This window comes from Poecilia reticulata, chromosome 2, assembly GCF_904066995.2.
Source record: "Poecilia reticulata chromosome 2, P_reticulata-male-v2, whole genome shotgun sequence".
Lineage (NCBI taxonomy): Eukaryota > Metazoa > Chordata > Actinopteri > Cyprinodontiformes > Poeciliidae > Poecilia > Poecilia reticulata.
In genome coordinates this window covers 41,863,966-41,887,601 of record NC_088831.1, presented here as the reverse complement: position 1 = coordinate 41,887,601, position 23,636 = coordinate 41,863,966, and the positions used below count along the sequence as shown (strand labels likewise).

Here is a 23,636-nt window from a genome sequence, read left to right as displayed (position 1 = left end):
ACTTTAAGATTAAAAACTCTTTAGCATTTTATCAATAACCTGCAGATATAGCGAAGAAAATCGGTTTTATTTCCGTAATTTTTCGCATTTGTTTGCAGATGTACGTGTTTTACAGGAGAGGATAAGGTGTTGCAGCTTCACTTCCGTGTTTATTTACAACAGGAGGGTTAGTGTAGAAAAGATCAGATTGTATCAGATGTTTATTTATTATGACCTTTAAATGTTTAGTTTAACACTAGTTGAGCTGTTTTGTTTCCCTATAAGGTTAAACAATTTTCTGGTGTTTATCATGAACCAATAAAAACGCAATTATGTTGAATCCAATTATGTTGAATTTTGATTAGTGGAGGGGTGTCCACAGTGCGGCCCGGGGACCTTTGGTGGCCTTTACACTGTTTTTTTGCGGCCCCCAACTACAATTCAAAACAATACAAATTTGGCTTGCACAGCTCAGTTGCTTGATGCAGATGAAGCATATAACTGCAATTTGGCATTTACAAAATGAACTAGCTTAATGGAAACACGTCAGTTTAAAAAAAAAAGGTTTGCTGTGACTTTTGGGGGTTATTGATTATAGTTTAATTCTTTTTCCGTTTTGGGATTTATCGTATGGTTTATCAATTATCTTTATAAATTTCTTATGACAAGAATTTTGTCATAACATAATTTTTGTTTCAATGTTTTATGTAAAAAAAAACAAAAAAAAAAAAAAACAGTCTGCATTTTTGGGATTTAGCTTAGTTAATTTGTTTAGTTCAGTCCATATTGTCCACTCTTTTCTATGGAGGATTTACAGGCATTGTCTTCTAGTTTTACTATTTAGGAAGCTGATATGGTTTGTGAAGGGCAGGTGAGTCTGGACTGCCTGAGTCTACGATTAGAGGACTGGAAAAGTTGGAGATCTGTTTCTTGTTTGATTTTAACTATTGTTTGTTTTTCTCTCTTCAGGCAGCATGGGTGTGTTTGACAACTGCTCAGTTCTTCTGGAGCTCAAAAATTTGCCATTCAAGGAGAAGAAGAAGCTGAAATCAATAGTGACGTTGAATGGAGGCAGCATTTCTTTCATAGTCAACAAACAGGTGGGAAGATCGATTTTTACCTGAGCGTTTTGGTAAACTATTAATGACAAACTTTAACATCGTTAATAAACCAGATAATAAAAGATTTATAGGTAATAAACCAGACTCTGAAAAGTGGTTAGCTTAAGTAGCTCAAATATATAATAGCTTTAGTAACTGCTAGCTTGTGCTATCTTGACTTTAAATTGCATACTCTGCTTAACTATTAGAGTTAAATTTAGTAGCTAATAGGATGACAACATCTGGATTGATGACTGATACTAGTAGCTATTAGCTTTACATTTAGTAGCTATTAGCTTTACCTTACCTAGGAGCTGTTAGCTTCACCTTTAGCAGGTTTACACCTAGTAGCTGTTAGCTTTACAGTTAGCTACACTCCTGGTGGCTGTTAGCTTTACAGTTAGTATCTGTTGGCTTTGCTCTTAGTATTTGTGAGTTTTACTCTTGATACATCTCTTAAACATCTAGTAGCTTTAAGGTTTATACTTAGTAGCTGTTAGCTTCACATTTAGAAGCTGCAACTTTACACTTAGTAGCGTTTGACTGTACCCTTAGTAGCTGGTTTCTTGACCCGTTTCATAGCCTTTATCTTGGCTCTCAGTTGTGGTTTTCAAAAATATGTAATAAAATTAGAATGTTAACATATTTATGATTTAAAATTAACACTGCAGTTTGGCATGCTGAGATAAAAAATATCTATTTTTATGATATCCATTTCAATACTTATTGAGAGATTTGTACCAAATTGGATTTATTGGCCAATTACTTTAAAGTTAGACATTCAGGGTCACATTTTTGCCTCTATTTTCCACAGTGCTCTCTGGTGGTGACCTCCGACTTGTCCAACCTGAGCTCCAACAGGCTGCGCAGCATCCAGAAGAACCAGACGCCAGTGGTCGGCTTGGATTATCTGTATAAAAGTGTGGAGAGAGGCGTTCTTCTGTCTGTGGACGAGTACAAGATGGACACTTCATCATCTCCAGATCCTCCTCCTCCCTGGAAGTCACTGCAGAGAGCTCCGCTAACTTATAAAGGTCTCAAAACATGTACAAAAATATTGTAGAAGGGCTACAAGAAGTACAATCATTAGTGAAGGTTTAGAGACCGACAGGAATTTAATTTTATTACATTTTTTCTTCCTCAGTGTAAAGACAGGTGTTGTTTTGGACCTGAGGGTCACTGTAGCATTTTTATTAAACAATCTTTATCTAAAAAACGTGTAGATTGTAGTTAAGACTTTGAATAATAATGTGTTTCTGTGTCTAACGTTGTTTCTGTTTGTTGTAGCCGAGCCTCCAAAAGGTCCCACCTCCTCAGAGGGACCAGCTGTTGAAAAAAACAATCAGTTTAGGTGGGACCATCATCATCATCATCATCATCATCATCCAAACTTCAGGCTTAATCTGAGTTTAAGTCTTTTTATCTGACTTTCACAGGGGAGATTTAGGTTAAAAGCTACAATAATGGCTAAAGGGGATTTGGAGAGTGAAATTATAATGACTACATAACTAATGAAATTATTATTTTAATGAATCAGTTTATTTTTTTACTGGAAAAAAATTATTAAATATAGAATTGATTATATGTCCCTTAAATAAGTGTTTTCATAGTTGTCTTATGATTTAATAATTTTTTTATGTTCTTTAAATGAAATTGTAAACCTGCGCCATCTTACTCAGTTGGCGGAAGTAAAGCGATTCATATAGAAACCCTGAAGTCTGATTGGCTGCTTGAAACATTCAGTTAGCTATGATTCTAAAGTCAACATTTTCGCCGGAAAGTGCAAAAAATAGCTTCGATGGTATAATTTAATTGTTTCAATTTATTTACCACATATCTAGGTGAGGAAAAATGACTCTTCTGCTTCTATATCTCTACTTTGGTCTGAAATATCTCTAATTTCACGAGCGTTAACCGTCGTTAGCTAGTGGGCGGAGCTAACGTTGATCATGTCTTCTCCGGAAACTTCCTCCACACAGGGCGACGGGAGCTCTCTTATTAGAGATACTGCAGATCAAACTATCGATATTGAGGCTGGAGTTGGTCACCCATAGTTTCTAGTAAATAATTAGCAAGAAATTAAAGTTGTAATTTAACCCTCAACTCATTAATTTACCCAGAATCTACAAGGAGTCGGTCTCTGCTCTCCCGACGTTCCCCGATGATTTCCACGTGGCGAAGTACTCCGTTTTCGGACAGGTGAGGGAAAAGTTTTATCCTCCATTTCTGTTTTGATGCTGGGATTCGTACTGATGGAGGTTTGTCTGCAGGAGAACGGCAGCAGGTTTTGCGTGTTGGAGCTGCAGAGCGCCAAAGGGGAGCAGGGACGGCGCTACCGTGTGGCCAGATACCGGAAGGACGACGTGGCGTCGAAGGTATGAAACCATAAAGATTAATGTCTATGTATGAAACAATTAAGACATCAGACGGGCAGTAAAACATGAGCCCTGCTCCGTCAGTACGACAGAGTATTGGGGCCATACTAAGAAAATAATAAATAAAATTAAGACAAAGTCATAAAATTACCACCATAAAGTGATAATACTATGACTTTAATCTTGTAATACCGTAACTTTATTCTAAAAATATGACTTTATTCTGGTATTACTATGAATAATTCTTGAAATATTTTGACTTTCTTGTATAACGTTATTTTCTTATTATGTTTGACTTGCTTTTTGTAATTCTATGGCTTTATTCTTAATATAGTATTTTTTTTATTTGTTCTTATGACCCTAATTCTTCATCATACTGTCAGGGCTCATGTGTGCAAAAAAAAAAAAAAGTCCTACTGATATTTTCAGTAGGATTTTAAAACAAAGGAATTTGACATTTGGAGAAGGTAATGGCTTTTTTAATCTAATTCTGCATTTTTCAGTTCAGTGTTCCAGTACAATAGATGCATAATAATCCAAATATTTGGTGTCTTTAGCAAAAACTGAATCAGATCAGAAGTCCCTGACTTATTCCTTAAATCTTTCTGCTTTTTGTCTCCTGGATTTTCCTTAAAATCATCTTGGAATAAAATGGTCTTAAATGGTTTTTCCAACAGAAGGCAGCTGTGATGGATCAGCTGGTGTTCCTGTCCACCTCAGAAGAAGCTGTGGACGTTTACAAGGCGCTGAGTGAAGAACTGGAGCGCTCTGAGCTGCAGAGGATGAGCAGCTTACCTGCTGAGGCGCCACACCTGGGCTCCGCCCCCCTGGAGCAGGTCTGATACACACTGCACCACACGTGGCATCATACAGCCGAACAACATTTAGTGCCTCCTCTCCCTGCTTTTTCAAACAGCCATGACACATCATTTAAATTGGTTATCAGTCATAACAGCAGTATTAACCAAATTGTACAACATTGTGCAAAATTCACATTTTACAAATTTTTGCTCTTGCACTTGGGTCTAAACTGCTTCTAAGAGTTAAAAAAACAGTTATTTGGCAATGAGTTTTTGGCAATGACACAAGAAACCCAAGTTTCTTGTGTCTGGAAAATGAGCCATTTCAAAAACCTTCTGCCTATATAGTCACAAATCAGCAGTCACTGCCTGTTACCTAGCAACCCCAGCAGAGTTCCACAAGTCACCTAGTAACCCAAGAGGAGCTCCAGCACATTTGGTCAGCTGGTTTCATTGCGGTGTGCATTGTACAATGGCTGCTGGAAAAGACAAGAATTTGGTTGTTGATTTACCATCCAGAAACTATTGCTGCATTCTTGTTGGTTGTTTAGGAGGCTCTGCTTCTGCTTTTCAAAGATGTATGATTGAATAATTGTACATCTGTTTGCAGCCATTTTCCTGTCTGAGTGTAAATGTTGGGTTGGGGGACGTAGTCAGCAGCAAATTATTTGGATGTAAAGTGACAGGAGGCCCTAAAACAATCTCATTATCAAAGAATTATTTTGCACATTAAAGTGTAATGAACATGTTTTGTATGATCCTAACCTGTTCAAGTAGGTCACCTTTAATCACCTGCTGACCTTGATGTTTCTGATCTTCTCTCTGAATGACCTTCAGCTGCTGCTGGAGGAGAAGCTGAACTCTGGTGAGTTGTCCCCTGACGTGGCGGCGTTTGTGGAGCTGTTGTGGACCGAAGCTCTCGGTTGCCTTGGAAACATCCTCAGAGTTCCCATCTCCAGACTCAGCCTGAACGATGTGGGTTTGCACCGATCTGCAGTCGGATCAGGGTCAGATCCGAGGCTCCGTCCTGATGAAGCTGTTGCTGTTTCAGGTGAGCAGAGCTGAAGGCCTTCTGCTTCAGGCTCAGAGGAAACTGAAGGAGGGAAACGAGGATGAGGCGTCGTCCCTCCTGGACGAGGTTTTCACCCTGCTGCCTCACCGGGAGCCCAGACCTCAGTCACCTACAGCCAGGTTTCTGTCTCAGAAGCTGGACCTCTGTCAGGTAACACCAACATGCAGCTTTATGGTGGGATTTTTACACGAGAGATTCCCTAACACTTTGATTAGCATTAGCTTCTGGCTGGATATGCTACAAAATATGTAAAGACACATCAACATTACAATGTGTTTTTCTTACTATTCAATAGTTATTACATTCATTTAGTCTAAACAAATGTTTAGACTAAACTGTCTTCTGGTTTAGTTGGCCTTGAGTTCTGTAGTGGACAGTTTTATTATCAGATAATATGCTATGACATTATTAATATGATGTTTGTGCCATAATACATTACCTTTATAACCATTTATAAAGCGCTTTTCAAGGCACTCTAAGATGCTGAATCAGTGACTAAGGGCAACTATGGTGGAATAAAAAATAAAATTGTTCCCCACAGTCCCCTCTTTTTATTATAAGAAATATTAAATATTTATTATTAGGCCTGTCATGATAACACATCTTGTTGGACGATAAATTGTCCAAAAATATTGGGCAGTTTATTCAATTTTGAAAACGGCATTATTATGCCGTTTTTTAAATAACGCAAGAACACATTCTTGAATTATTATTAATTTTTATTATTAACTTTAGCAGGAAGTGAATCATTGAAAGTCAAAAATGGAAATCAAAGAAAAAAGGGCAAATTTTCATTTAGAACAAGCTCATGCTAGCAGCAAGTAGGACCGAGAAATTTGAGTATTGATCTGGCAGTACAGGAGGGAAATGGAGCCACTGCACGTAAACTCGGCATGAATGAAACTATGGTTTGGCTTTGAAGACGGAGGGCTGCGTCATAATAAATCTGCTGGATTTATTAGCAGTGTCCTTGTGGAAAACCAAGACCAGTGGAGATACCAGCGGCTTATGTACATTTCCAGTTTGTTTGTTTTTTTTAATTTGTAGCTGCAGCTTATAGTTTGGTGCGCTTCTATATTCCGCAAAATACGGTAATTTATTTCTTATTGTGACTTATTTAATATTTATTGTTGCTAATTTCTTTTCTCCTCTTTCCTCCAACCTTGTAGCTAGCGTCCCCTGGTGGTCCCCAGTGCTTGGCTAACTTGATTGATTGATTTTCCTCCAGTTAATCCGAGATGTTCTGAATGTGAGCGAGATGACCATGAACGACCCGAAGCCGTCCTCCGTGGGGAAGTACCGCGCTCTTCGCTGCCACATCGAAGCCATTCCCCGCAGCAGCTCAGTGTTTCAGAACGTCGCCGCCCTGCTGGCTGACAGGTCTGTTGTCAAATTAATAATGAAAAAAACCTACAGATCCTCAACATAAACCTTTCCGGAAATAAAACGGCAAATATCTCTGTGTGTTTTCAGGCCGGTGCAGATCCAGCAGATCATGTGCGTCAGCAGGGCGGTGGAGCTTGAAACGTTTCAGAGCGAGATCGGGAACGTTAAGCCCCTCCTCCATGCGTCCAGCCCCAGCAACTTTGTAGGAATTATGTCCAGGTGACCAGAAAATTTCATAAGAGTGGCCTGACCAGGACAGTAAAGATTTTAGGGGGCCAAAAATTAATTATATATATATATATAAATAATTTATTTTGTATTTATTTATTGCGTTTTACGTTTATGATTTGGCATTAGTTTCCACCATATACGAGGTTGGTGTAGCGCTTTAGCATTCGCTTCCAGTAAGTCCAGTGATGGTTTAGAGCTTTAGCAGAACTAATGTTAAGTAAAAGTCAACAAACCATGTTACCTTTAACATCGTTTGTTTCATTTAAGTGTGAAAACACGAGTTTGACCCTGTATCTCCCTCCTCAGAGGTCTGCTGCTTCCCCATGTGGGAGTGGAGCATCATGGGATTACGAGAACGGACATCGGGAACCTTGGCAGCGGGATTTACTTCGGTGATGCTGTGAGGTTGGTTTGTAAACAAACTTCATCCATCTTGTATGTTTATTGGTGTGAAAATGACGTTAGAACAGTTTAAGATGTTCTGGTTGGCCTGCTGCGCTCTGGGCTCTCTCTGTGTTCTCAGAACCAGTCTGAGGTACGCCCACCCCAGTGAAACAGACGGATCGCGCTTCCTGCTAGTCTGTGATGTGGCTCTGGGAGTTTGTAAGAACCTCTATAAGAGAGACCAGACTCTGACTGAGGCTCCTCAGGGCTACCACAGTGTTCATGGAGTCAGACAAACCAAAAAAACTACATCTGATTTTGAGGTGGGAACAGAAGCTGCATATCCATCGCTTGTTCAGCATGTTAAAGTTCTGCTGCGCACTAAGGAAACTGATTTCTGTTTTCTGTCTGCACTGCAGGATGATGAGTATGTGGTTTTCTCTCTTGACCAAGTGAAGATGAAATATGTAGTTCAGTTCAGAGTGGAAGGAGACGAGCAGAAGGACTTCAGTCCGGATATCAACCTGACAGCAGAACCCATTGAGCCTGCCAAGAACCCAGGTGAGCTGCAGATACCTGACATTAGGTCGCCATGACGACGTACTTTTGTTGCTACTCTACAAGAATATTGGTAGAGAAACCACTCAAAACTATTCAGAGCCACAGAAGGCACCTGCGCCGCACTTTGGACACCCCTGATTTAAGTTTATGTCACAGTAACCATGTATCTATAAAGAATTAAGTAATAAATATGTCTTAGTGTATTTTTGCTGTGGGTTTTTAGGAAACATTGACCTGAGATAATTAGCAATCCATCCAGCTTCTGGGAAAAAAAATTTAATTAAAAATGAAATCTAGTGATTTCATAAACTAGGTTTCAATAATAAAATAAAAAGCTTCAGTGTGGTTTCTACTTTCAAATATATTCCCATCTAATGTGTTTGAAAGTAACAAGCAACTCTTCTGCAGATCTGACTTCAGATTATGTGGAAGAAGATCTAGAAAACGTGAAGAACCCTCTGGAGGACGTTAAAGCTGGTCTGTTGGACAGTTCAGGCCAGCAGCTCCCCCTGCAGGCCGTCCATGTGAAATGCAAACTGATGGATCTGCTCTCCCAGGTTGGAAAGGGAATCCCCTGGATCGTCTTGGTGTTGCACTAATCCTGATTCTGGTTCTGATTCAGGCTTTTTCCTCTGTCAGGTCATCATCTTCCAGAAATACACCAATCAGAGCTCAGTGCCCATTGAGGCGAAGTACGTCTTCCCGCTGGACGACTCGGCTGCCGTGTGCGGATTTGAAGCTTTCATCAATGGGAAACACGTGGTGGGAGAGGTAATCTGAAGCTGAATATTTCACAAAACAAAATACAACCTCATTTAGAAAACAACAGCACTGACATAGTTTAACCCACAGTGTTGTCTGTTTTTTACTTTTCTCTAAAATCAATTTGGTCTTATATGTTCATTAATTGATTCATTTCAGGCTAAAAAACATTTTATTTACAAGTTATTCCATAAGTTATTTTGACAGGCATGGCTAATCCACCTCATTTGCTTTTGCCGCTCCTCTTTAAATCTTTTTCTGGCCATATTGTTAGAAAGATGTTGCAGTAGGGGATATAACCAGATCCCTTTATTTGCTACAAATGGTCAAGCGTTCACTAAAGGAATGCCGTTACTTAACTTTGAGAAGGAAAATGTTTTACTTATTCAAAAACGGAATTGAATTATTATTGTTATTATTATTTTTTCACATTTAACATATTTCAAATTTTGTACAAAAAAGGCTGAAGTTGTTAAATGGAAAATCTGCAGAAAGGGCCAATTGTTTTTCCCCAATTAACCGTCGGTATACCAAAAAAATAGTTATTTGCAGCTCTTATTGAAACCCCCAAAAAAAAAAATAATCCCAAAGAAGGTTGGGGCTCTTTTGCATCAATTACTGCATCCATGCGACGTAGCATGGAGGTGCAGTGGAAGCCCGGGTTGCTTTTTAATATGACCGTTCTGCTGCGTTTTTGTTCTCAGGTGAAGGAGAAGGAGACGGCTCGTAAGGAGTACAAACAGGCGATAGCGAAAGGCCACGGAGCGTACCTCATGGACCAGGACGCTCCTGTACGTCCGGCAACATCCTGATGGTTTCAGGAAAGTATTCCAGCTTCTGATTGGTTCCTCTCTGCAGGATGTGTTCACCATCAGCGTGGGCAACCTGCCGCCCGGCGCCACCGTCCTCATTAAGGTGACCTTTGTGTCAGAGCTGGTGGTCAGAGATGGGAGCATCCTGTTCTCCCTGCCGGGCAGCGTGGCTCCGTGGCAGGAAAGCGCTGCGCTCAACCAGACCACACAGGTAGGGGCCGGAGCCTGTACTCGGAGGTGGGGCCAATATTTGGTGGGTGTTTAGAAACATTTTAGAGGAAATTTCTTTCAAAATAGTTGCCATTTTGTGGCAACAAAGTACAAAACTTAATAGAATGATGTGTTGTTGCGCTTATCTAGAATACATCGTTTCCACAAGTCTGAACCGGAAGTGGTTCTGCCACTAAACCGCCATCTTGGTAGGCAAGCGTAGCGCGAAGCATAGCAAAACTGTGGCTTTGAGATCAAAAAGAAAACATATTGACCCTTTGACCAAAGTGCAAGAGCAACGTATGTCTAAAAAATGGCTGCTGTCATAGTTCACTGCCTTGTGAACACAAAGGCGTTTACCCTAATACAATCAATGTTTAAACAGCTTTGTAAAGGACGTACAAACTCTTCGTATGAATAACAAAGTTCTGGTGACTGGCAGAGTAAGTCCATGTAGTAACAGACATGTAGGCTACATGTTCACTGACAAAAGCTATGTTGGCAAGCTAATTTTTCTTGTTCAGCAGTAAGTACTACAGTAAATATTACTGATATTTATCTTTTTCTAAAAGATCATATAGCGGGATCTTTAAATTTTAAGTGTAAATGTGACTTATTTCTCAAAAGGAATGGGTATTACTATCATTTTCTTTAGTCAATTTAGGAATAATTTTAATCAGAGATCATTTTATGTATTTTCTTACCCATCAGGTCTCTGTGGAGAAGGTTTGTGTGGCCAATGAAGCAGCGAGGTGAGAATAATTGAATTTAGTTTTTTTTTTTTTTTTTAACTCATGACATCACTGATCTGTTTTCTTATTGTGTTGGATTATTTTAACCTTTAACCTTTTTGTTTGGTTAAGTAAATGTGAAGAAACAGACTGTTGTTCTTTCTGGTCTTTAGAGATTTTACGTTGGACATGTCGGTAGAGATGCCATTTCAGATCTCTAGCCTGACGTGCATCACCCATCAAGTCAAAATGAAGGTGCCATCTCTAATAAACACAATCGCATCATCTGCATATTGTTACAAGTTAATTTTTCTGGTTTCATATTTAGTATTTTTATAGAGTTTTACCTCTTAAACCTGTTTTTTGACGGTCAATCTTTACTGTTTACCTGTTTCTTATACAATCAATGTTTGGAAAGTAACTTGCAAAGTAACAGCTCTGAAGGCAGTGAAGTTGTTCTATTTTTATGTAACTCATTTTGTTTGTATTCTGTCGTCCAGAGGACTGACTGTAAGGCAGTAGTCAGTGTCCTGCCGGGTCAGGTCATGGGGTCAGATGGTTTCCAGATGTCTGTCACTCTCTCTGAGGTTCATCTTCCCAGAATGTGGGTGGAGAAACACCCAGACAAGGACAGCCAGGTCTGTTTGTCCTTCCCTCTTTCCCTCTGTTTTTGAAGAGTCCCTGTACTGAACCCTGAGATACTCCACACTCAGTGAATTAACCCTCTACTCTGCTGCAGGCCTGCATGCTGGTTTTCTACCCAAGCTTTGAGTTTGACTCCAGCTCTGAAGGCAGTGAAGTTGTTCTTTTGCTGGACACGTCTGAGTCCATGAAGGGAGAATCGTTCCAGCTGGCCCAGAAAATCGCCCTGCAGGTTTTAAAGAATCTGAAGAACGACGTCAAAATCAACATCGTTTTATTTGGAACAGGTTGGTATAAGAGCAGAGAAGTGGTCAGAACTGAAATCTGACTCACTGTTTTATTTTGGGACTGGATATTATTTAAATCATCCAAATCAAAACTTGAACCAGCTTGACGTTTCAGAGACTTTTCCCAAACTTGCACTGTAATTTCCAGAAACACACCACAGGTTGCTTTCCTTAAACTTGCAGGACACTTTCCAAGAAATTCCATGTTACTCTCCCAGAACTTAAGGGTTTCTTTCCTAAAACTTCTAGATTTCTATTCTTGAACTTGCAGGTTACTTTCCATGAACTTGGAGATTACTTTCCGTAATAGGTCACTTTTCTTCAACTTGCTAATTGCCATCCTGGGAGAATTTAATGTAACCTTTTTCATACAAAGTGCACTTTCTTAAAGTTTCCTGTAAATAATTTAAAAGTTGCAGAAAGGACCCTATTGGCTCCTTGAAATGATCCTCTAAGTTGCTAAAATGTAGGAAAGTACAGATTATATTTGATATTAGTACTGAAATATTTTAATTCCCTCCAGGTAATTTCTGCATCTGACTTTTCACCTCTTAAATTAAAACTTCCATCCATCCGTCCATTTTCTTCCGCTTATCCGGGGTTGGGCAGCAGCTTCAGAAGGGAGGCCCAGACTTCCCTCTCCCCAGCCACTTCTTCCAGCTCCTCCGGGGGAATCCCAAGGCGTTCCCAGGCCAGCCGAGAGACATAGTCCCTCCAACATGTCCTGGGTCTTCCCCGAGGCCTCCTCCCGGTGGGACATGCCTGGAACACCTCACCAGGGAGGCGTCCAGGAGGCATCCTGACCAGATGCCAGAGCCTCAAGTGGCTCCTCTCGACGTGGAGGAGCAGCGGCTCTACTCTGAGTCCCTCCCGGATGACCGAGCTTCTCACCCTCTCTCTAAGGGAGAGCCCAGCCACCCTGTGGAGGAAACCCATTTCAGCCGCTTGTATCCGTGATTTCGTTCTTTCGGTCGTGACCCAAAGCTCATGACCATAGATGAGGGTGGGAACGTAGATCGACCGGTAAATCTAGAGCTTCGCTTTTTGGCTCAGCTTTCTCTTCACCACGACGGACCAGTACAGCGCCCTCTTCGCGGCAGACGCTGCCCCAATCCGCCTGTCGATCTCCCGCTCCCTTCTTCCCTCATTCGTGAACAAGATCCCCAGATACTTAAACTCCTCCACTTGAGGCAGGACGACCCCCCTGACCCGGAGAAGGCACTCTTCCTTAATTAAAACTTGTGTTGGTTTATTTAGCTTCTATATTCAGGAGCAACCACCATCTCCTCTCCATCAGCCTGGCTTCGTTTTTTGATTTGTCTTGTTTTTGGTTTTCAGATCACACAGAAGCTTTCCTGACGGCTCAGAAACTCGACGAGGTTCAAGTTGAAGCCAAGAAGTTCATCAAGGTGAGTTCAGACTCTTTAGCAAGGTTTTTATTTGGAGAAAATGCTAATAATTGTACAAATTAATGCTTTATTTTTAAAGGTGTTTTCATTTGTAGCATTTTTAATTTTTAAATGGCTGCACAAGTGGTTAAATGAAATAAATGATTAATGTCAAAGGAAAAGAAAAATCAAATACTAAAATAATCATTAGTTGCAGTTCTACTTGGAATTAAAATGTATTTCCAAATTTTACCAATAATTCTCTTCTGTCTGCTGTTAGAGCTGCTCTTCAGTAGGGGGCAGCACTGAGCTGTGGCGGCCTCTCCGGGCGCTCAGCCTGCTGCCGCCGTCCGCCGGCGTTCGAAACCTGCTGCTGCTGTCGGACGGCCACATCCAGAACGCGGCGGCCACCCTGCAGCTGCTCAGAGACAACGCCCAGCACAGCCGCCTCTTCACCTGCGGCTTCAGGTGAGGAAGGTCTCCATCCCTCGCTTCCTTTTCATGTTTAGTTTCTCTTCTAACCAGGTGAAGTGGTTGTGTTTGTCATTTCAGCTCCACAGCCAATCGCCACATGTTGAGAGCCCTGGCGCAGGCAGGGGGCGGGGCTTATGAGTTTTTTGACTCTAAAGCGAAGCACAGCTGGGCTGAGAAGGTGAGACTTTCTAATTCACATGACAAACTCGCATCCAACTTTTCTGTTGGGCAAAAGTTTGAGTCGTAATCACAGTGTGACTCTGGCCAGTCGAGGCTATCGCTCACTCCTAACATAGCCTTGTTAGCTAATTAGCTTTTTTGGATCTATCACAGGCAAGTGCAAATTTATTGCCAGTCGTCCGGTTGACGTTTGTACATTTCTGCAGAGCTCATGCCGCCCCCTCCACAAGATACCGCCCTGGGTGGTATCCCATGTCGACCATATCAGAAACCGCCACTGACTACAAGTTTATTACAAATTCTCTGCAGGACTTGTCAAAAACGTGGGGTGATGTTAACTCTCACCTGCAGGTGGCAGCATTTCCTAATTTTACCACACACCTGCCTCACTCGCCTATCTGAAGTTATAGACCACGGTCAATACGGCGAGTCACAAAATATTACTTTTAATGTCATACATTATATCATTTTAAATTGAGCAACATAAAATCAATTATTTTGATTGCATAAAATCAGAAACAATCACAATATTCTGGATGAACTGATCAATAAAAAGAAGTATCTATAGAATTTAGAGACAGCTATTTATCAATATTTTAACAATTTGTTAATGGGTTTTATCAATACATTCTGGCACAACTGGCCCTTGACAACATCTATGATCTTTATATGACCCAAAATAAATGTCAGTTTAATTCATTTGTACAGTTCTCTACATGCTGCATTTTACAAGGTGAACATTCGTCATGAAGATGAATTTGAGTCTTTATCAGCTGAACTGGAGACATTGTGACACCTGAACATGCTGTGGCTGCAGGTGGAGCGCCAGGTGAAGCGCATGTCGTCTCCCGGCTGCAGCTCCGTCTCTGTGAAGTGGCAGCAGTTCAACCCCAGAGCTCCTCCAGTTCAAGCCCCGAAGCAGCTGAACGCTCTGTTCAACGACTGCCACACGCTGGTTTACGGCTTTGTGCCCCACTGCACTCAGGTATTCAACTGGTTCTTCTCTGCTTTACCTGCTGGGCCAGGTGGATCGTTGATTAGAGAAATGACAAAGGAGAGTTCAGTTGATTATGAACTGTTCTGGTTATGAAGTGGCTGCAACTAACGATTAATGATGATAGTAATAAAATCTGTGATTTTTCATGCAGGCTACTCTTCTTGGAGATTTGCGTGGTCAGGAACTTCAAACCATGGTGTCAACAACAGAGCTGCAGAAGACCAGAGGAACGGTACGGCTGTTCATTATCTGTATAAACACATTGAAACATGAAAAACAATCAACCTCAGCTGTGGATTTGTTGTTTTAGTTTCTTCATAAGCTCACAGCGAGAGCCCTGATCAGAGACTACGAGGATGGGAACCTTGATATCACCGAAGCTGAACACGAGGTCAGCATGCGTGTCACCTTTGACCTCAAATCAGAGCTAAACTTTGTTGAAACTCCTGTTTTTGTGTTTTCAGGGTAAAAAAGCAGAGCTGAAGTCATTCATCATCGATCTGAGCAAAGAGTTCTCCATACTGTCTCAGTTCACCAGCTTCGTGGCCATCGAAGAAAGGGTCTGTTTGTTTTCATGTCACATTTAGAGTTGTGTTTTTGAATCAAACCAAAGTAAATTTTTCCTGGTTTAGGATTCTGGGAAGCCAGACGATGGCGTCACAGACATCCCAAAGCTGATCGCAGAGGAGGATGTGGACTTCCTGCCATACATCACCTGGACTCTTCCTGAGGACAAAGAAAAAGTGAAAATATTTCTGTTAAAATTCCCGGGGTATCAAAACTGTACGAAGAGGTTTAATCTGTTTGGTTATTTTTAAAATACTTGTTTTACAGCCGCATCGGACTCCATTTTAATTCACCTCAGTGTACATTTGATCTACTGGTGGGAATAGCTGCATCGAAAACATGTGATGTCCCTCAGGGATCAACTCTTTGTTTTCTACAACCAAACTGAAGAAATGTTTCTGGACACGTGGCAATTTATTGCTAAAGAAAACATGATCATAATACATCAGTTCTTTAAGATTTTTGGTTTTCTCTGCTACAGTAAAATACAAATTTAAAAGCTTTGAAAGCTGAGGAGATAATTTGAAGGGTTTTAAAGAAATGGTTCTGCTTTTCATAAAACCCTAACCTCAGGTTTGCGGCAGGAACTGGATAACAATTGTGATAAATAGTTAATTATTGCCCCTGTAACTGATTTTCTTCTATCTGCTCTCTTCTTTTCAGGTGGTGATTTGTGATGAAGAGGTACTGATTATTTTTTAACTGAAATTTTAAACAGTTGCAGCTAGAATAAATATGTCTTACTGTTTGGTATTTTAGAGGAACAGTGATTCCTACCAATAGATTTGCAGCTACTGAAGTGATCAGATGCAGATCAAACCTTTCTAATCAACTTTCTGTTCCTGCTTTCTGTTTCTTTTACAGATATCTGAAGAAGGCTATCAAGAGGTATGAACCTTCACACATAAATCTAGTATGTGTATCATATGGCTTTAACTTTATGATACTTTAATACTTAACAAGAACAAGTATTTATAGAGTACTTATTAGGAAACTTTAAGCTAGCTGTAGGCAGGTTTAGACTATGAGACCCGTACAGTTTTTTTGGGATCTTTTACTTAACCTTCCTCATTAGTTGAATACATTTCCATATTGTAGGATCCAAACAGAAACCTGTTTACATAGATGGATGAATAGGTTTTGGTGCTACAGTGTCGGCAATCCTTGAAACAGTTCTAAGAACCAGCGGAGCCTTCATATCAGATGGGATTGATGGCTATTAAATCCATCAGATTGATCAGATGACTCCTTTCCCCCTCCTCCACATTGAAAGGAGCTCTAATCCCAGAAATGAAAATTAATACAATGATAACCATTAACTCCCAAAAGTCACATCAGTTACTCTTTGAAACCTATGTAGAGTCACTCCAAAGCTTAGGAAGAGGTGTGACTTAAAAATAAAGGACTGGTTGCTGATTTATTGGTTTATCAATGATAAAGTCCAATGATCCACTCATTCCAACATGGAGCTCTTATCAGCATCTTTGACTTTTTCTGGTTTATCTAAAATTTTATTTAAATCAAAGAAATGATGGATAAAAATTACTTGAACTTGAATGTTATGTGTCTCTGTTACAGATGGTGTTAGCAGAGTTCTGCAACACTATAGAGGTAACAAACAGAGTTTCCACCACTGTTGTTTTTTTATCTACTCCTTTGCAATTTGTTACTTTAGGTCCTTATGGCACATTTTCTCAACAAATGTTTAGAGTTACAGCTAGAAGAAATCTATCTAAATGGTTGGCATTTTACATTAACAGTAATTTTAGCTAATAAACTTTAAAAAAGTAACATAAGTGATCAAGTGCAGATCATACCTTTCTAATTCAATTTCCTCTTTCTGTTTGTTTCTTTTACAGTCATCTGACGACCTCGGTGGCGATGTACGAACCTTTAAACACAATAATAGTATTTGTAACGTATGGTTCAGATGTTTTTATTGAAGTGACTTTCTCTTTACATCTGGGTCTTATTTAGTGATGAGGCTTAACAAAAACCAGTAGTCATGGAGTATCTATAAAGGCTTCAACTATGACACAAAACAGTTTTTTCTGGGACTTTTACTTCATCTTTCCCATTAGATGGATGCATTTCCTCTGTGGGGTAAAACCCAGGCCTGCTTAGATAACTGTAACATCAGCAATCCAGTTAACACAGATCTGAGGACAGTGAAACCAGTGGAGCCTTGATATCAGATGGATGTTAGATGAACTGTGGTAATCATGACTCCTTTCCTCTCTCTTCCACATTGAACGGAGCTCCAATCCCAGAAATGAAAATGAATGAAATTATAACTCATAACTGCCAAAGGTCACAGCAGTTAGTCTTCAAAACCAACATAAACAATAAAATTTCAACTAATTTTACTTTAATTATAGAGACATCTGTCTATATAATGTTAAATGCCAACCATTTGGGAATCCAGGAACCGTCTGCTGATCTCAGAGACACGATTGTCTTGAGGCACGACTCTGGAAAAGATACAGAAATGTTTGTCCCTGCAATATTTCTCAATATCTTTGGATCTTTCTGGTTTATCTGATTTTCACATTGAAGGAATGATGGACAAAAATACTGCAACTTGATTGTTATGTTTTCCTGTTGCAGATGGACTTACGAGGTGTTTCTCGCTTCGATGATGAACCTATTCCCATAAGAGCACGTAGAAAGGTAACATGGAGTTTTCACCACTTGTTTTTCTAGCTGCGTCTTTCCAGTTTGTTACTTTAGATCCATATTTCTCAACCCCTTTCAGGGCAAACGCAGCAAACCAACAGTTGGTTGTTTACATACTATCTGTGGTTCACCTGTGACTTACTCTCAGGATACTGATGTGAAAATATTGGAAACTAGACAAGTACATAGATATTACTTGCATCTAGTAGAATCTTTGTGGATATGACAGGTAATTGTAGGCTAATTACAGGATATTTACAGATGATTCAAAGATTTTATGAAGAAGCACAAAAGGGTGTCAGTACAGTTATACTGGTATCTATAGGTGTCCTTATGGTGTCAATATGATGTATTTTCTCTAAGTGGCAGCTAGGTATTGATTATTTATTTATTTCTGCCACTTTAGATAAATGATGACTTCAACTAATAAAACCTGATCAGCACTGATCAGGTTTTATTAGTCAATATAAGTGATCAGGTGCTGATCATTTTAACTCGCTTTCTGTCCCTGATTTCTGTTTGTGTTTCTTTTACAGAGATCTAACCGGTGGAAGGTAAGAAGGGTATAAACCTTCACACACACATCTAGTATCTGTATCATCCTAGAATAATAGAGATCGACATCAGATGGGATTAGTGGATGTTAAATACTGTAACAATCGTGAATCCTTTTCTCTCTCCTGCACATAGAAGGGAGCTCCAATCCCAAAAGTGAAAACCCATGTCATTACCCATAAACCCCAAAAGACAATAATTACTCTTTGAAACCTATATAAAGTCACTCACAGCCTTTACTGAGGTAATCGGACTTGTTGTTTCTGTAACAGTTGGTCCTTCTTGGTTTATCACCAAATAAAATCTTATTATCCACTAATTTCTCAGGTAATGGAGCACTTAGGCGATCTGGACTCTTTTCCTCTCTCCTCCACATTAAATGGCTCCAATCCCAGAAATGAAAATTCATAAAATTATAACCATCAACTCCTAAAAGTCATAGCAGCTCCTGAAGGGCTCAGCATGGTCAAATCAAAGTCACCCGGTTTCAGGATTGTTGTTTTCACACACAACGTTCAAGGTCCACAATGAGCCGAGCTCCTGTGAAACTCCTCCCACTGCAGTATTTGTCAAGGTCTCTTGTCATATGTGTGACTTACAACAACAAACACAGTGATTGTGACATCATGGAGGAGCGACCATAATGAGTTCACTTGTTCAATCAATCACATAACATGCAGGGGGGCAAAATCTTTGCCAGGAAAGTGGTGACAAGAAGGGCGGACAACATGATGCCGTGAACAGAATGACTGGATTTTTGTTATGCAACCATGAATATGGGAACCGACTTACTCTCAGGATACTGATGTGAAAATATTGGAAACTAGACAAGTACATAGATATTACTTGCATCTAGAAGCATCTTTGTGGATATGACGGGTAATTGTAGGCTAATTGCAGGATATTTACAGATGATTCAAAGATTTTATGAAGAAGCACAAAAGGGTGTCAGTACAGTTATACTGGTATCTATAGGTGTCCTTATGGTGTCAATGTGATGTATTTTCTCCAAGTGGCAGCTAGGTATTGATTATTTATTTATTTATTTATTTATTTATTTATGGCATTTTAGAAAAACGGTGACTTCAACTAATAAATCCTGATCAGCACTGATCAGGTTTTATTAGTCAATATAAGTGATCAGGTGCTGATCATTTTAACTCACTTTCTGTCCCGGCTTTCTGTTTGTGTTTCTTTTACAGAGATCTGGCATAACCCAGGTAGAAGCACAAACCTTCACACACATTTATATGTTATGACTTTTTAATTAATATGGCTTTTATGGTCAGTGTTTAATCTGGGTCTTTTTGGTGGTAACACTTGACAAGAACCAGTACCTATTGGGAAACATTAAGCTAGCCAGAGGCAGGTTTCCAGTATGTGACCCTTTTCTGGCTCAGCTGGGTCTTATTTACTTGCGTCTTGAAGTAACTTTAGGTGTTTTCCACTGGGAAGTCGCACTCTAACCTGTCAATGTGCGGTTCGGTTCTGCTCCTCGTTATTGAGGACGGGCTGTGATCAACTCTGCTGATGTTCACCTCAAGGTTCTGGTTCTGATGGACTCAAATAAACCAGATTTCATTTGGTTTCATAGAAATTCATTGATGATCCAAACATAATGATAAACACTCAGAACAGCTGATTATTGTGTCATACATATGAATATAGTTACATTCTGGCACTTTATATTTTTTTTAAATGTGTAACATTCTGGATTCAGATAATGGAGTAAAAAAAATTAAACAAATTCCCAACTTTGTTTTAGTTTTAAATCTAAACAAAACATGAAATTCACATTACACCAAACTAATGTTGTGTAATTTGGTCTTTCATGTTTGGACAAACTGCAGGTCAGACAGAAGCTGATCACAGCTTCACCGTTTTTCTCTCCTCTATTGCTGCCCGATTTTCAGAGACAAGCTGCTAAATCAAGAACAGGCTAAAGTTACCACATTTTTTATAAAACTAATTTTAAAAAGGATTTACACCTGGAAGAAATGGATTGTAATGTTTTGTATTTTACTTTAAGTGATTTCAATTAAATCTTTAAACAACATAAGTGATCAAGGGCAGATAATTCATTTCTAATTAACTTTCCTTCTTTCTTCTTGTTTCTTTTACAGTCACCTGAAGAGAGCGATGACGATGTACGAACCTTCACACACACACATCTAGTATCTGTATCATGTGGCCCAGATGTTTTTATTGAAGTGACTTTCTCTTTACATCTGGGTCTTATTTAGTGATGAGGCTTAACACAAACCAGTAGTCATGGAGTATCTATAAAGGCTTCAACTATGACCCAAAGCAGTTTTTTCTGGGACTTTTACTTCCCATTAGTTGGATGCGTTTCCTCTGTGGAGTAAAAACCAGGCCTGCTTAGATAACTGTAACATCAGCAATTCAGTTAGCAGAGATCTGAGGACAGTGAAACCAGTGGAGCCTTGATATCAGATGGATGTTGGATGAACTGTGGGAATCATGACTCCTTTCCTCTCCTCCACATTGAACGGAGCTCCAATCCCAGAAATGAAAATGAATGAAATTATAACTCATAACCGCCAAATGTCACAGCAATTACTCTTTGAAATAAACATAATCAACCTAAATTCAGTTTATTGGACTTGATTTGGAAAGACACCTGTCTATATGAGGTCCCACAGTGGACAATGCAGGTCAGAGGTCAAACACCACACATGAAATCAAGGGAAGTGACATTTAGCAATTTTTCTATTGTAACAACAACCTGTGTAGTTTTAATGTCAATGGAAACAGTTTCTGACGGATCGATCTTTCTGGTTTATCAGAAAGTAAATTCTATGATCCACTCATTCCTCAGGCCATGGAGACTTTAGTCTCCCAGCATCATGCTCAGCATCTTTGGATCTTTCTGATTCATCAGTGTTTTACATATAAAGAATGATTGGTAAAAATACTGTAACTTGAATGTTATGTTTCTGTTACAGATGGGCTTTGGTTGCTTCGATGATGTTGTCCAGGATGTTCGTTCTGAGGTAACAAGGAGTTTCCATCACTTGTTGTTTTAGCTACTTCTTTACAGTTTGTTACTTTAGGCCATTTCTGTCTCTTGAAGGGCACATACAGCAAACCAAGAGATGTTCACACTTTATCTGTAGTTCACTTGTGACATACTCTCAGAATACCTCTGTGAAAGATATTAGAAAATAGAAGTGTACACACGGTGTGCTTGCTTCCTTAACTACCTACAGGGATATCGCGCTGACAGGATACCTGTAACCAGGTTTTTAAACTCCTTACAATATTTTCTGGTATCTTTTATTTCACCTTTTCCTTTAGTTAAATGCATCTTCACAATGAGGTTCAAAACCAGGCCTGTTTGCATAAACCAGGTGTGGTGCTTTAGCGATCCAGAGAAGCTATCTTCACTAAGGACAGCTAGAAGATAGAATAATAGAGATCAACATCAGATGGGATTGGTGGATGTTAAATACTGTAACAATCGTGCATCCTTTTCTCTCTCCTGCACATTGAAGGGAGTTCTAATCCCAACCATGAAAACGCATATCATTACCCATAACCCTGAAAAGACACAACAATTACTCTTAGAAACCTATATAAAGTCACTCACAGCCTTAAGGAGAGGTGTGACTTACAATAAGTTTCACTGATGCAAATCTCTGTATTTACTGAGATAATCGGACTGGTTGTTTCTGTCACAGTTGGTCCTTCTTGGTTTATCACCAAATAAAATCTTATTATCCACTAATTTCTCAGGTAATGGAGCACTTAATCCCACTGTTGTTTTTAGCTACTTCTCCACAGTTTGTTGGATGTTAAATGAACTTTGGCGATCAGGACTCTTTTTCTCTCTCCTCCACATTGAACAGAACTCCAATCCCAGAAATGAAAATTTATAAAATTATAACCATTAACTCCTAAAAGTCACAAAAACCTTTAAACAACGTAAGTGATCAAGTGTAGATCATATTCCTTTCTAATTCACTTTCGCGCTTTCTGCTCGTTTCTTTTACAGATAATTGAAGAGAGCGATGACGATGTACGAACCTTCACACACACACATCTAGTATCTGTATCATGTGGCCCAGATGTTTTTATTGAAGTGACTTTCTCTTTACATCTGGGTCTTATTTAGTGATGAGGCTTAACACAAACCAGTAGTCATGGAGTATCTATAAAGGCTTCAATGACACAAAGCAGTTTTTTCTGGGACTTTTACTTCCTATTAGTTGGATGCGTTTCCTCTGTGGAGTAAAAACCAGGCCTGCTTAGATAACTGTAACATCAGCAATTCAGTTAGCAGAGATCTGAGGACAGTGAAACCAGTGGAGCCTTGATATCAGATGGATGTTGGATGAACTGTGGGAATCATGACTCCTTTCCTCTCCTCCACATTGAACGGAGCTCCAATCCCAGAAATGAAAATGAATGAAATTATAACTCATAACCGCCAAATGTCACAGCAATTACTCTTTGAAATAAACATAATCAACCTAAATTCAGTTTATTGGACTTGATTTGGAAAGACACCTGTCTATATGAGGTCCCACAGTGGACAATGCAGGTCAGAGGTCAAACACCACACATGAAATCAAGGGAAGTGACATTTAGCAATTTTTCTATTGTAACAACAACCTGTGTAGTTTTAATGTCAATGGAAACAGTTTCTGACGGATCGATCTTTCTGGTTTATCAGAAAGTAAATTCTATGATCCACTCATTCCTCAGGCCATGGAGACTTTAGTCTCCCAGCATCATGCTCAGCATCTTTGGATCTTTCTGATTCATCAGTGTTTTACATATAAAGAATGATTGGTAAAAATACTGTAACTTGAATGTTATGTTTCTGTTACAGATGGGCTTTGGTTGCTTCGATGATGTTGTCCAGGATGTTCGTTCTGAGGTAACAAGGAGTTTCCATCACTTGTTGTTTTAGCTACTTCTTTACAGTTTGTTACTTTAGGCCATTTCTGTCTCTTGAAGGGCACATACAGCAAACCAAGAGATGTTCACACTTTATCTGTAGTTCACTTGTGACATACTCTCAGAATACCTCTGTGAAAGATATTAGAAAATAGAAGTGTACACACGGTGTGCTTGCTTCCTTAACTACCTACAGGGATATCGCGCTGACAGGATACCTGTAACCAGGTTTTTAAACTCCTTACAATATTTTTCTGGTATCTTTTATTTCACCTTTTCCTTTAGTTAAATGCATCTTCACAATGAGGTTCAAAACCAGGCCTGTTTGCATAAACCAGGTGTGGTGCTTTAGCGATCCAGAGAAGCTATCTTCACTAAGGACAGCTAGAAGATAGAATAATAGAGATCAACATCAGATGGGATTGGTGGATGTTAAATACTGTAACAATCGTGCATCCTTTTCTCTCTCCTGCACATTGAAGGGAGTTCTAATCCCAACCATGAAAACGCATATCATTACCCATAACCCTGAAAAGACACAACA

General features: G+C 39.6%; 1 protein-coding gene across 1 annotated transcript in view; it reads left to right on the top strand.

Annotated features, from left to right (window-relative positions):
- Positions 1 to 23,636, top strand: part of LOC103461836 (protein mono-ADP-ribosyltransferase PARP4-like) — a 50,133-nt gene that overhangs the window by 268 nt on the left and 26,229 nt on the right. The window contains exons 2-35 of the mRNA XM_081604679.1: positions 949 to 1,079; positions 1,894 to 2,113; positions 2,367 to 2,430; positions 3,200 to 3,278; positions 3,350 to 3,454; positions 4,132 to 4,290; positions 5,092 to 5,229; positions 5,306 to 5,476; positions 6,555 to 6,706; positions 6,800 to 6,931; positions 7,250 to 7,348; positions 7,467 to 7,650; positions 7,747 to 7,888; positions 8,297 to 8,445; positions 8,528 to 8,659; positions 9,355 to 9,441; positions 9,509 to 9,673; positions 10,384 to 10,424; positions 10,577 to 10,658; positions 10,904 to 11,041; positions 11,143 to 11,332; positions 12,671 to 12,741; positions 13,001 to 13,188; positions 13,273 to 13,372; positions 14,192 to 14,359; positions 14,523 to 14,603; positions 14,682 to 14,762; positions 14,836 to 14,931; positions 15,004 to 15,114; positions 15,602 to 15,622; positions 15,803 to 15,826; positions 16,517 to 16,549; positions 16,798 to 16,821; positions 17,546 to 17,608. Of these exons, the coding sequence (XP_081460805.1) occupies positions 954 to 1,079; positions 1,894 to 2,113; positions 2,367 to 2,430; positions 3,200 to 3,278; positions 3,350 to 3,454; positions 4,132 to 4,290; positions 5,092 to 5,229; positions 5,306 to 5,476; positions 6,555 to 6,706; positions 6,800 to 6,931; positions 7,250 to 7,348; positions 7,467 to 7,650; positions 7,747 to 7,888; positions 8,297 to 8,445; positions 8,528 to 8,659; positions 9,355 to 9,441; positions 9,509 to 9,673; positions 10,384 to 10,424; positions 10,577 to 10,658; positions 10,904 to 11,041; positions 11,143 to 11,332; positions 12,671 to 12,741; positions 13,001 to 13,188; positions 13,273 to 13,372; positions 14,192 to 14,359; positions 14,523 to 14,603; positions 14,682 to 14,762; positions 14,836 to 14,931; positions 15,004 to 15,114; positions 15,602 to 15,622; positions 15,803 to 15,826; positions 16,517 to 16,549; positions 16,798 to 16,821; positions 17,546 to 17,608 (3,816 nt within the window). The 5' untranslated portion in view covers positions 949 to 953. The remainder of the gene's footprint in view (positions 1 to 948; positions 1,080 to 1,893; positions 2,114 to 2,366; positions 2,431 to 3,199; positions 3,279 to 3,349; positions 3,455 to 4,131; positions 4,291 to 5,091; positions 5,230 to 5,305; positions 5,477 to 6,554; positions 6,707 to 6,799; positions 6,932 to 7,249; positions 7,349 to 7,466; positions 7,651 to 7,746; positions 7,889 to 8,296; positions 8,446 to 8,527; positions 8,660 to 9,354; positions 9,442 to 9,508; positions 9,674 to 10,383; positions 10,425 to 10,576; positions 10,659 to 10,903; positions 11,042 to 11,142; positions 11,333 to 12,670; positions 12,742 to 13,000; positions 13,189 to 13,272; positions 13,373 to 14,191; positions 14,360 to 14,522; positions 14,604 to 14,681; positions 14,763 to 14,835; positions 14,932 to 15,003; positions 15,115 to 15,601; positions 15,623 to 15,802; positions 15,827 to 16,516; positions 16,550 to 16,797; positions 16,822 to 17,545; positions 17,609 to 23,636) is intronic.